Source organism: Carettochelys insculpta, chromosome 1, assembly GCF_033958435.1.
Source record: "Carettochelys insculpta isolate YL-2023 chromosome 1, ASM3395843v1, whole genome shotgun sequence".
Taxonomy (NCBI): Eukaryota; Metazoa; Chordata; order Testudines; family Carettochelyidae; genus Carettochelys; species Carettochelys insculpta.
The window spans coordinates 32,405,295-32,418,112 of record NC_134137.1 but is presented as its reverse complement, the minus strand read 5'-3'; the positions used below and the strand labels follow the sequence as shown (position 1 = coordinate 32,418,112).

The window sequence follows — 12,818 nt, the reverse complement described above, 5'->3', positions numbered from 1 at the left end:
GGGAATTGAGTGCTGGTTTAGTATGATTGCTTTTAGTTTATCTGAACTTATGAACTGAATGACTATACAATGTTTGGTTACGTGTATTAAATTTTGCAGTTTAAAGTCACCCTAATCTATTCTTCCTTTAAGTATTCACACATACTCAAACCTACTGCCAGCTGTGCAGTCTCTATGCAAATAGAACTTATTCTTAGCAGGAGTCTTGTTAGTGTAAGATCTTCAGAAAGAGGTACTTGTATGCACTATCAAAACAAAAAACAGTCAAGTAGCACTGTAAAGACTACCAAAATAATTTATTAGGTGAGCTTTCGTGGGACAGACCCACTTCGTCAGACCATAGCCATAGCAGAACAGACTCAATATTTAAGGCACAGAGAACCAAAAACAGTAATCAAGGAGGACAAATCAGAAAAAAAAATCAAGGTGAACAAATCAGAGAGTGAAGGGGAGGTGGGGGAGGAAGGTCAAGAATTAGATTAAGCCAAGTAAGCAGATGAGGCCCTGTAGTGACTCAGAAAGTTCACGTTCCAGTTCAAACCACGTGTTAATGTGCGGAATTTGAATATAAAAGACAGCTCAGCTATTTCTCTTTGAATAGCGGTGTGAATTTTTTTTTCAGTAACACGCATACTCTTAAGTCATAAACAGAATGCCCCATTCCATTAAAATGTTGACTAACTGGTTTGTGGATCTGGAGTGTTTTGATGTCAGTTTTGTGCCCATTAACCCTTTGTCTAAGGGAGTTAGAAGTCTGTCCAATATACAAAGCATCTGGGCGTTGTTGGCACCTGATGGCATATGTGATGTTAGTAGACGAACATAATGCCCAGATGCTTTGCATATTGGACAGACTTCTCACTCCCTTAAACAAAGGATTAATGGGCACAAAACAGACATCAAAACACTCCAGACCCACAAACCAGTTAGTCAACATTTTAATGGAATGGGGCATTCTGTCAATGACTTCAAGGTATGTGTGTTATTGGGGGAAAAAAAACTTTCGCACCACTCTTCAAAGAGGAGCAGCCGAGCTGGCTTTTATATTCAAATTCGGCACTTTAACATGTGGTTTGAACCGGGACGTGAACCGTCTGAGTCACTACAGGGACAGGTCTACATACTTGGCTTAATCTAATTGTTGACCTTCCTCCCCGACCCCTCCACTCTCTGATTTGCTCACCTTGATTTTTCTTTTTTTCCTGATTTGTCCTCCTTGCTTACTGTTTTTGGTTCTCTGTGCCCTAAATATTGAGTCTGTTCTGGTCTGGCTATGGTCTGAAGAAGTGGGTCTGTCCCACGAAAGCTCACCTGATAAACTATTTTGCTAGTCTTTAAAGTGCTGCTTCACTGCTTTTTGTTTTGATAGGGTGTAGACTGGCACAGCTCCCTCTGTTTCTGTTGTATGCAGTAGTAACTGAACTGATTTCTCTTAGTTCCAAGAGTTCATTCTCTAGAAAAAATTGCAGATAATTGAATGTGTATCTTTACTTGAAACCTGCTTCATGCCTTTCAGTACTATTTGTCCATATAACATACATTTTATTTATATATTAAAAATACACCAAACAATATAATATCTCCTCCTGTTTTGGACACTTCCTAGCATGCATTTACAGCTGATGTCCCAGAAGTAGTACCTTTTTTGATCATAGAACCAGTTTTTAGGGGCGGTTACCTTTTCTTGTTTATAGCTTCTTAAATATTACTGAGGTTCCTTCAGGTGCAGGGGGAAATCAAAATTAACTTGACCTATTTAATCCTACTATTCAATGGCAGTACCTCAGTTTTATTAATAGCTTTGTGTTAGGGATTTTAATATCTTAGAAGATATTAATAGAAAATCTGACTTGTTCCTGTTCTTTCAGCAGTTTTACTGTGGAGCAGGGTTTCCCAACCTATGGGTCAGGACCCAAACAGGGGTTGTGATTATATTTCAAAAGGGTTGTTGACTGAGCTGGGCAAATCCACAGGTGGCTTATTCAGAAGCCATTCACACTCCTGAAGTTGTTCTCAACTTCTTAGTTGGATTAACAGCAGTCAGGCAAAACAAAGCAGCAGAAATGTAGCACTTTAAAGATTAAAAAATGATTTATTTGTAGTGAGCTTTTGTGGGACAGACCCACTTCATCAAGCAGTTAAGCCAATCAGTTACATTGAGAACCATTTCAGCAGCAGGGCAGAGAAGTGCATACCTGAGGAGGAGCGCCCGGCTCAGATAAAGTGAGGGACTGAGTTTGAGGTTGGGAAGGACAGAGGGTACAGGTGGTCAGCTCCCTGGCTTCCAGCCTCTGCAGGAGATGGGGTCCCTGCAGCTGGCGCTGCCAGATGGGACTTTGTTTCCCAGCCCACTTCCAGCTGCAGGGATCCCTGTGCCTCCCCAGCTCCCTCCAGCCTGTGAGTGACTCCTAGTCCCTGAGTGTGACTCCCCTAAGCCCCCTACATCTCCTGAGTAACTCCTAGCCCCTCAACCCCTAACCCTAACCCCTCTAGCTCCTGAGTTTGACTCCCCAAGTCCTTGATTGTGGGGTCTAAGTCGGGGGGGGGGCGTGGAGCAGTTTGGGGATGGAGTGTCTTTCCACCATGACTCTGCCTAACCTAAGTAAATGTAATGTTATTGTTTTATTAATATATTTCCCTTTTTCTATGAAATAACTATTATGAATATATAAACATAAGGGGACACAATTTTATATTCTTGCCTCAGGTGCAAAATTAGCTAATTACGGCTCTGCTCTCTCCCCTCCCCCTCTTCCCCCACCCTATTTTTGAATTGCCTTGGGTCACCAAGTCTTCCTGAATTGTCAAAATGGGTCCCCATCTGGAAAAGTTTGGGAACTGCTGCTGTGGAGGAATTGTCTTTTAATAGGTCTCCTCTAGTAGCTTCAAAATACCAGAAACAATTACAGACGCTTCATATTGTTTAAGAACATGAGAACAGCCATACTGGGTCAGACCAAAGGTCCATCCAGCCCAGTATCCTGTCTGCCAACAGTGGCCAGTACCACATGTCCTTTCTAGATTTCCAGAAAGCCTTTGACACGGTCCCACACCAAAGGCTTTTATGTAAATTAGGTGGTCATGGGATAGGAGGAAAGGTCCTTTCATGGATCGGGAATTGGTTAAAAGACAGAAAACAAAGGGTGGGAATAAATGGTAAATTTTCACAATGGAGGAGGGTAACTAGTGGTGTTCCCCAGGGGTCAGTCCTGGGACCGATCCTGTTCAACTTGTTCATCAATGATCTAGAAAATGAGGTAAGCAGTGAGGTGGCAAAGTTTGCAGATGACACCAAGTTGTTCAGGACAGTCAAAAGCAAAAGGGATTGTGAAGAACTACAAAAAGATCTCAGCAAACTGAGTGATTGGGCAGCAAAATGGCAAATGAAATTTAATGTGGGTAAGTGTAAGGTAATGCATGTTGGAAAAAATAACCCAAATTACACGTACTACATGATGGGGTCAAATTTAGCTACGACAGATCAGGAAAGGGATCTTGGAGTTATAGTGGATAGTTCTCTGAAGACATCCACGCAGTGTGCAGCGGCAGTTAGTAAGGCAAATAGGATGTTAGGAATTATTAAAAAAGGGATCGATAATAAGACAAAAGATATCATACTTCCCCTATATAAAACTATGGTACGCCCACATCTCGAGTACTGCGTGCAGATGTGGTCTCCTCACCTCAAAAGAGATATTGGCATTAGAAAAGGTTCAGAAAAGGGCGACTAAGATGATTAGGGGCTTGGAAAGGGTCCCATATGGGGAGAGGCTAGAGAGACTGGGACTTTTCAGTTTGGAAAAAAGGCGATTGAGGGGCGATATGATAGAGGTATATAAAATCATGAATGGTGTGGAGAAAGCGAATATAGAAAAATTATTTACCTTTTCCCATAATACAAGAACTAGGGGACACCAAATGAAATTGATGGGTAGTAGGTTCAAAACTAATAAAAGGAAATTTTTCTTCACACAGCGCACAGTCAACCTGTGGAACTCCTTGCCCGAGGAGGCTGTGAAGGCCAGGACTCTATTAGGGTTTAAAAAAGAGCTTGATAAATTTTTGCAGGTTAGGTCCATAAATGGCTATTAGCCAGGGATAAAGTATGGTGCCCTAGCCTTCAGAACAAGGGCAGGAGATGGATGGCAGGAGATAAATCACTTGATCATTGTCTTCTGTTCTCCTTCTCTGGGGCACCTGGCATTGGCCACCGTCAGCAGATGGGATGCTGGGCTCGATGGACCTTTGGTCTGACCCAGTATGGCCGTTCTTATGTTCTTATGTGTCCCAAAGGGAGTGGACCAAACAGGTACTGACCAAGCAGTTTCTTATTAAACTCAGTGACTTCAAACAATATAGCTGTTGCACTTTTTCTTTTAGGCTATGTCTACACAAGCCCAAAACTTTGAAATGGCCATGTAAATGGCCATTTCGAAGTTTACTAATGAAGCGCTGAAATACATATTCAGCGCTTCATTAGCATGCGGGCAGCTGCGGCACTTCGAAATTGACGTGGCTCGCAGCTGTGCGGCTCGTCCAGACAGGGTCCTATGAGCAGATGGGAATAAGGGGACTTCAAAGTAGCTGGGGTCCTTTCGAAAAGGAGCCTCGTCTGGATGAGCCACGTGGCTGCAAGCCGCATCAATTTTGAAGTGCCGCAGCTGTCCGCATGCTAATGAGGTGCTGAATATGTATCTCCTCAGTGGCCACTCAAATGCACAGCTGAATGGGAATGCTGACTCAGAAATCCTTCCAATGATGTGTCCTGGTCCACAACACTTCCTGCTGCTCCCATTAGCCTTGAACTGCAATCCATAGCCAATGAGAACTCCGATCACCTGATACCTGTGGAGGTACAGGTAAATATCACAGCATTGGCCCACCAAGGACTGACCGTGGTGGGTTGTTTCTTTTTGTTTATTATCTGCCCCTCCTGTAGGAAGTAATATAATATGATACCAGCATTTCTTGTTTGTACTGGGTCTTTCCTAGTGAGATTGGCACAATGGAATACCTTTTTAAGTCAAGTATGATGGCTTGTTAGGAAGAATATAGCCCTTGGGGTAGGGCACACTATATATGTAGATGAATATAATACACTCATCCCTCATTAAACGAGTACTCGCTAAAACACGGGACACATATACCTACCTTTGTTCACTAGATGAGTGAACTACACCCCTGCTAATACAAGCCTTCCCCCACATCCAGCAGACCCAACCTGTCTCAGCCTGAACCCCCTGCCAGCTCCATGGTCCCAACCCTCTGCATCCTGACTCCCCCCGTCCGCCCCACAGCTCCAACCTGCAGCAGCCTGAACCCCCGCCCACCCTCCCCGTGGACCCAACCCACCACAGCCTTACCCTGCCTGTCTGCTCCAAGGATCCAACCCACCACCAGGTTTTAACCCTTCCTCCCGCTCCTGGCCCAAACTGTCCCCCGCCTTTAACCTCCCCAACACCCCCCACATCCCACGGTTAACTTACCTTTCAAAAGCAATGCCACGTGCTGCCACTCCTTCACTGAGTTATGAGCACTTGGAATGAATCAGAAGCTTTTACATGTATTTTAATGGGAATTCAGTGTCCCTCTTACAAGTTTTCACCTATGAGCAGAAATTTGGGAACCAACTGTGCTTGTGTAGTGAGGGATAAATATATATATGGAGATATACATCTCATAGAGCTGGAAGGGACCTTGGGAGGTCATTGAGTCCCGTCCCCTCCCCTCTTGGCAGGACCAAGCCCCATCCCCCCCCCATTTTTTTTTTAAATTAAACTTTTTGCCCCAGCTCCTTAAATGGCCCCCTCAAGGACTGAGCTTGTAACCCCAGGGTTAGCAGGCCACTGCTCAAGTCACTGAGCTAACCCTCTTGCCTGCCCCCACCCACCTCTCTGATATGAAATATCAGTCTTCCAACAGCTAGACACATATAGCATGCCATCTATGTACATAATATGGAATAGTGTAACATTTAGCTTTTAAAACATTTTTATTCTCTTGACCAGTTGGGAACAGTAGCTGCTAATAGGAAGCTTAACTTTGACTTGCCTGTGAGGAAAACATCTTTAATAAAGACTAACAAAATAAAAAGTGACCTTTTATACATTGACTGTTGGGTATTTTTAATGAGAGGCTTAACAATAGCCAGTTATAAGTCATGTGGCCTTTTATCTAACAAGGGGGAAAAACATTTGAGTACAGCTAACGAACCAAACTCTTATTCTCTTTCTGTTCTGTACCTCATTATTACCAGCTATAGTCAATGTGGTGGTGCTTTAAACAAGCCTGAAACTAGTCTATAATACATGTAAATTGTAGTTTAAAATTGGACTCTCTCCTAGAACGCAGCACAGATGTAATGCTGGTTGATAAACAGGATTCACATGAAGCGACTGCTGACAAGATGCTGAGAGGGAAAAAAAAGATGCTCTGGCAAAGCCAGATAGATTTGCTTATACAGTCCAGATGTAATTGTCAGAGGAGAGGTGGGAGGCATGGACTAACGCCACGTAAGAGTGTAATCTTGGATAAAGCGAGCACATCAGAGCAGCAGTTAATGTTACAGAATCCAATGAGTGGATAGTCTTGCTAGCAGCCTGCCTGAGATGGGAGATGTAAAAGTGCTAAAAGAGAAGTCTAGACTGAGTGGCTGATCTGCATAATCACAGCTCTGGTTTGGATCAACTGCTCTTGTTTTGTCTGATAATTTCTGGATTTTGTTTCTAGTCATGAAGATTGTTTGTGCTAAGGAAAGCAAATTTACAGCTGGTCAGTCCTCTCCCTGACTGGAGGGAGGATTGTTTCTTAGATGAGCTAGTTCTGAAGAATCTGAAGAAAGAAGCAGTGTTTCAGAAATGGTTGCTCCTTACGTATGGCTCTCTCTCCCTTGCTTAGCTCAAGCCTTTGAGAAATCAGCAAAGCTGCCCCTCAACGTAAGTTTTGAAGGATTTTTTGAAATGCCCAACATCTCCAGCTTTTTCCCCTGGAATAACTACACACTTGCTGACTGGCAGAGCTTTGTGGGCAGGAGAAGATATGAGGCTGAGTCTCAAAATCTTTCAGTGAAAACTCTGCTCATTGTGGCATATTCCTTCATCATAGTGTTCTCGCTCTTCGGGAATGTCCTGGTCTGTCAAGTCATCATCAAAAACAAAAGGATGCACTCTGCTACCAGCCTCTTCGTTGTGAATCTAGCAGTAGCAGACATAATGATAACGCTGCTCAATACTCCCTTTACTTTGGTAAGAACCTGACTGCGGTCTATTCCCTCTCACTCTGCTTTTCTCTAAAATGTGACCATCTAGAATGGGAACTGTATCATTTGCATTTTCTTCCCATAACAGACATAGTGTATGTGGGTTGCATCTGATTGTTATTATTGGCACCCACAGGAATGGCAAATGACACTAGTAAAAGTGAGGCTGCAATCTGAGTTTTCATTCTTGTTAAAGCATTCATTTAATTACTTTTTTTTTTTGTCCTGTTGTACGGGTTTATGTTCTACAGTCTGTCCTTGGCTAATGCAAGATAGTGCTATAAGTTTGCTAGTGACCTATCCAGGCTAGTTTTAAATGTGTGTAAGAATGGAATCGTAACTTTTTGGGAAGATTGAACAAGTTTTGTTTTCCTTTTCTAATTTCTGTGATCCATTTAGAAATATAATAATTAAAAACTATACCGGGGTTTTGTGGCCCAGGGTGTTGTCAGCACTAAACTGGTAAGAATAACAAGGCTCTAGTTTCACACAGTTTTGCAATAGTCATTTATTTTCTCTCCCCCGAGGAGCTTCCAATATAATACAATGAATCTCCCTTATTTAGAAAAATGGTTAATGATCAGCATCATATTATTACATGATCTGGCAAAAGAAATACTCACATTGAACCTAGAGCAGGCTTGCAGGAGTATCCATCCATGTATTCACCAGGGATGGTTGGACAAGGGGAATTGACTTGTTGCCTATTCTTTGGGCATGGAGGGAAATATTATGAAGGAAGTGAAACAAGTGTATTAGAAATTACTCCATCAGAATGGCTGGGTGCATGTTGCTGGGGCAGTAAAGTGGCACTAATATACAGTAAATTCTTTCATATCTGGCATTCTATCGTCCAGAACTCTCAAATAACTGGCATTTTAACCATAAGTAAATTTTAATTACATTTTTCCTTCAGTATATTATAGTGAAAGTAAATAGAAATAAATACAGCAAGTACAGTATAAGCGTACAGTGTACAATAATGCTGTTTGGTAAATAAAGTACTCTGCATACATTTGTTTGTTTCCTAAGATCTAACCTTGTTTTTCCTGAGTGTTATGCATAGCTGGGTATACCTCTCTATTATCCAGAATATTGGAATATCTGGCAATCTCCCAGTCCTGGGCTGCTGGATATGAAAGAGTTTTCTGTAACTATTACAGGATCACTTCCCAAAAAGTTTTGACACTATTTAATGTCCTCTTGCAGGTACCATAATCAGCCAATAAATCAAAGGAGACAGAAATTAGATAAAAGTAAAGAGTGGTGTGTTAGTCTATTTGTGTCCTGCAGATTTTTAATAATCCTTTTGGGATGTAAGTAAAATAATGACCACCGGAGCAGCTACTAGCATGCTGACAATGGCACATGAAACGTACCCAATTATGCAAATAGAAACCTAAATATATATTCCCTGCTGGATTGTTCTTAGGCTCGGTTTGTGAACAGCACATGGATATTCGGGAAGGGGATGTGTCACATCAGTAGGTTCGCTCAGTACTGCTCCCTCCATGTCTCTGTTTTGACTCTCACAGCAATTGCGGTGGACAGACACCAGGTGAGAATTCCCTTAAGCTACATGGCCATGAATTGAAAATGCAGGAGCGTTTCTTTATTTTAAAACAAGATGTTAAAAACCACTTTCAGAACACCTCAGGGTGCAGTTGGTGTAAGAATTGCCATGGTGGTGATGTATATTTTTTAAATCAGCTCTCTGGTATTACCTAAGAAAGAGGAATAAGTACAATTTAGGGACTACAGATTGTGCTGGCACTCTGGGGTTCTGTTCCCAGGTCACCAACGGGCTTTTGCACAAACCTCTCTGCACCTCTAGTATGGTGGTAATAATACCTGCCTCAGAGGGACCTTGAAGCTGAATGAATTGCCTGTACTCCTTCACCCATGCGGCTCAAAGCATTTCACAAAATATGTATTTTAAGTGCAGGTACGTGCTGCATCTTCAGACCTTAACAATATGGTAAATTCCCATAAGGAGACCCGTAAAAATGATTTCCAAAAGACACTAATTTAAATACTCTCTTTAGCCCTGGGCAAGAACTGGAATTTCCATCACAGAGAAAGTTTTTGCCTTTTCAAAACAACATTCTGAATCGGCAAACAAGGCAGGATATGCCAAATAATCTGGGAGAGGGTCGTTCTCCACAAGTTTCACTGCAGAATCGCCCAAAGCGTATCTTTCAAGAAGGTCCAGTCCAGATGCCCCAGCAGCCCACCCAGCAAGCTGAAAGGCCCCTGGAAACCTGATTGCATGCGCCCCACCAAAGAGGCTGCTGAGGAGCCAGGGAGCTGGCCAGTGTGGAAGCTGGATCACGGGCAAGGTGCAGGGAACCCACCAGTCTGGGACCAGAGACCCAGGGACACTAGGGCTACGTCTACACGTGCACGCTACATCGAAATAGCTTATTTCGATGTAGCAACATCGAAATAAGCTATTTCGATGAATAACGTCTACACGTCCTCCAGGGGTGGCAACGTCGATGTTCAACTTCGACGTTGGGCAGCACCACATCAAAATAGGCGCTGCGAGGGAACGTCTACACGCCAAAGTAGCACACATCGAAATAAGGGTGCCAGGCACAGCTGCAGACAGGGTCACAGGGCGGACTCAACAGCAAGCCGCTCCCTTAAAGGGCCCCTCCCAGACACAGTTGCACTAAACAACACAAGATCCACAGAGCCGACAACTGGTTGCAGACCCTGTGCCTGCAGCATAGATCCCCAGCTGCCGCAGCAGCAGCCAGAAGCCCTGGGCTAAGGGCTGCTGCACACGGTGACCATAGAGCCCCGCAGGGGCTGGAGAGAGAGCGTCTTTCAACCCCTCAGCTGATGGCCGCCATGGCGGACCCCACTATTTCGATGTTGCGGGACGCGGATCGGCTACACGTGCCCTACTTCGACGTTCAACTTCGAAGTAGGGCTCTCTTCCCATCCCCTCATGGGGTTAGCAACTTCAACGTCTTGCCGCCTAACGTCGATTTCAACTTCGAAATAGCGCCCAACACGTGTAGCCATGACGGGCGCTACTTCGAAGTTGGCGCCGCTACTTTGAAGTAGCGTGCACGTGTAGACATGGCCTAGGAGCTTCATTTCTATTTTTCCAACTGAAAATTGCAGAACATGCATTTTCTGCCCTAAAGTTGTTTGGCTGTAATGACACTGGAAACCCACCTTTGTGTTGCTGGTGTCGTGCAATACAAAACCAGAACACCTTTTAAAAAATTCTGTTCCCCCCCTTTTACTTGTATTATTGAATTAGGACCAAAGTGATGGGCAAGGGCAGAATGTTCTGCCCAAGGGCAGAAGTCAGCCCCTCTCCACATGGGTGCAGAAATTCACCTTCGCAGCTCCAGTAGCAGGATTGGGACCTTTATCCATTTCTCAGGGCTTGAATTGGGAAAGCTGATGATTTCATTTACGCGTTCATTCACAGTTCAGTCCACTGGCTGGTTCATTAAGCTCCAGTCAGAGGCAGCTGTGTGCCCGCACCTCCCCTGCAGCACTGGCTCATTAAACTGCCAGGATTGCTGCTGTATTTAAGAGTGGGAGGTAATGTGAGGAAAACTGTAAAATGATTAAAATGGCATCATGCTACATTTGTTTGTTCCAATAGGCTATAATGCATCCTCTGAAGCCGCGCACACCTACCGCAAAAGGCATTGTCTACATCTCTGTCATCTGGATCATGGCAACGTGTTTCTCCCTCCCACATGCTATTTACCAAAAACTCTTCATTTTTAAGTACAGGTAAGGCTGAGCCTTGTTTTTGATCTGCAGAACTATACATGGCCAGATCTTCAGTAGGGACAAGCAAACACAGCCTGACTGAAGACAAAAAGTCATGTCAGTTTACCCCCAACTGAGGTGCACATTGATAGCTTTCACCATGGCCACTCTTCTAGGATTATTCATCAACAGCAGAGTCTGTCAGATGCACCAGGCCACACACTTAATTGCCATAAGTTGGCAGTTTGTACCAGCTAACGATCTGGCTCATTGATTGAGGCCAGGAATGGCCACGAGGCCCTAATTGGCTCTGGTTTAATCCCAGCTCCAACACTAACTTCCTGGACAAATGACTCACACTCTCTGTCTTAGTTTCCTTTTCTGTTGAATAAAAATCATAATATTTCCCTGTCACCCTCAACTGTGAAGGTTAATTCATGTTTGTGAAGTGTTTTGCTGATGAAACGGGTCATAGAGGTGATACATTTTTATTACTGTTTACATGCAGTTCACAGAAGGGCAGAGAGTTTCACTCCACTCCTAAGAACTTTATTTTGTGCAGCTGGTCAGCAGAGGTTGCAATGATTAGTTTTGTAAGGAGATCATAATGTCGTGCATGCTGTGAGAAATTTTTCTTGTCATTCTGTGTAAGCTCCACCATGGGCTACCACCTCAACCGGTGTAAACGAGAGTCGCTCTGCTGCCATCAATGGAATGATGTGAATTTGCACCAGTTGAGGATCTGGCTCTGCGGCTCTGGACTCTCTTGCCCTCCATTTCTTTCTCCTACTGTGATACCCAGGCAGGTTTGTTCATTTATTGTGATCGGTCCTTTTATCTGCAGTGAAAAAGTCACCCGCTGCCTGTGCCTCCCAGATTTCCCTGAACCAGCTGACCTCTTCTGGAAATATCTGGACCTAACAACATTCATTTTGCTCTATGTTCTGCCCCTTTCCATCATCTCTGCTACCTACGTGAGAGTGGCCAAGAAACTCTGGCTGCGCAACGCCATTGGCAATGTGACTATGGAGCAGTACTTCGCCCTGCAGAGGAAGAAGAAAAAGACCATCAAGATGCTGATGCTGGTGGTTGTCCTCTTTGCTGTTTGCTGGTTTCCTTTGAATTGCTATGTTGTCCTTCTTTCCAGCCAAGTGATTCGTACCAACAATGCCTTGTACTTTGCTTTTCATTGGCTTGCGATGAGCAGCACCTGTTATAACCCCTTCATTTACTGCTGGCTCAATGAACATTTCAGGCTGGAACTGAAGTCTTTGGTTAACATGTGCAGAAGACCACCTCGCCTGAGAGATCCCGTGCTTCCATCCATAATTCCATCCTCCAGAGCAGCTTGGCCTGAGAACAGCAACCTCAAGAGGTCTCAGGTCTCCCATGTCCTTCCATCAACCTCCAATCTCCAGGCAGGGAAGACAGACATCACTTCAGTTGAACCTATAGTAGTTTTGAGTTGAATGATGTAATAAAATGAGCCTGGGTGGGTTATGGGCCAGGATTGCTGGTGGATTTGTTGAAAGCTGACATGTGTGATGGGGAGACACAGGAATCCCTGATCACTATAGTGCAAACACTAAGACATGCAGAGAACCCAGAACTATAGGAATTGATGCATTCCTACCACAAAAAGAGTTAGCTCTTTAATGCAGACTGGTCATTTATCTGTATAGCCTCCACAGAAGATAGCCCTGGAGAAGGAGGAAAGCCCCCTTTTTTGTCAGACTGACTTTGGATTGGGCTAGCAAAGAACTGTGTGTGTATATGTAACTGTTTTCCATAGGTAAAGCCGTCCAGTCCTTTGTCC

General features: G+C 43.9%; 1 protein-coding gene across 2 annotated transcripts; it reads left to right on the top strand.

The window, feature by feature from the left end:
- The first annotated feature begins 6,665 nt into the window (after window positions 1-6,665).
- Window positions 6,666-12,603, top strand: GPR83 (G protein-coupled receptor 83). 2 transcript variants are annotated; one of them, XM_074981578.1, is made up of 4 exons: window positions 6,666-7,244; window positions 8,691-8,816; window positions 10,890-11,023; window positions 11,847-12,603. In XM_074981578.1, the coding sequence occupies exons 1-4, from the start codon at window positions 6,858-6,860 to the stop codon at window positions 12,469-12,471; spliced, it is 1,272 nt and encodes a 423-aa protein (XP_074837679.1). In that variant the 5' UTR covers window positions 6,666-6,857; the 3' UTR covers window positions 12,472-12,603. The 2 variants fall into 2 exon arrangements, with proteins under 2 accessions (XP_074837679.1, XP_074837689.1); XM_074981588.1 differs by lacking the exon at window positions 8,691-8,816.
- The last annotated feature ends 215 nt before the right edge of the window (window positions 12,604-12,818 follow it).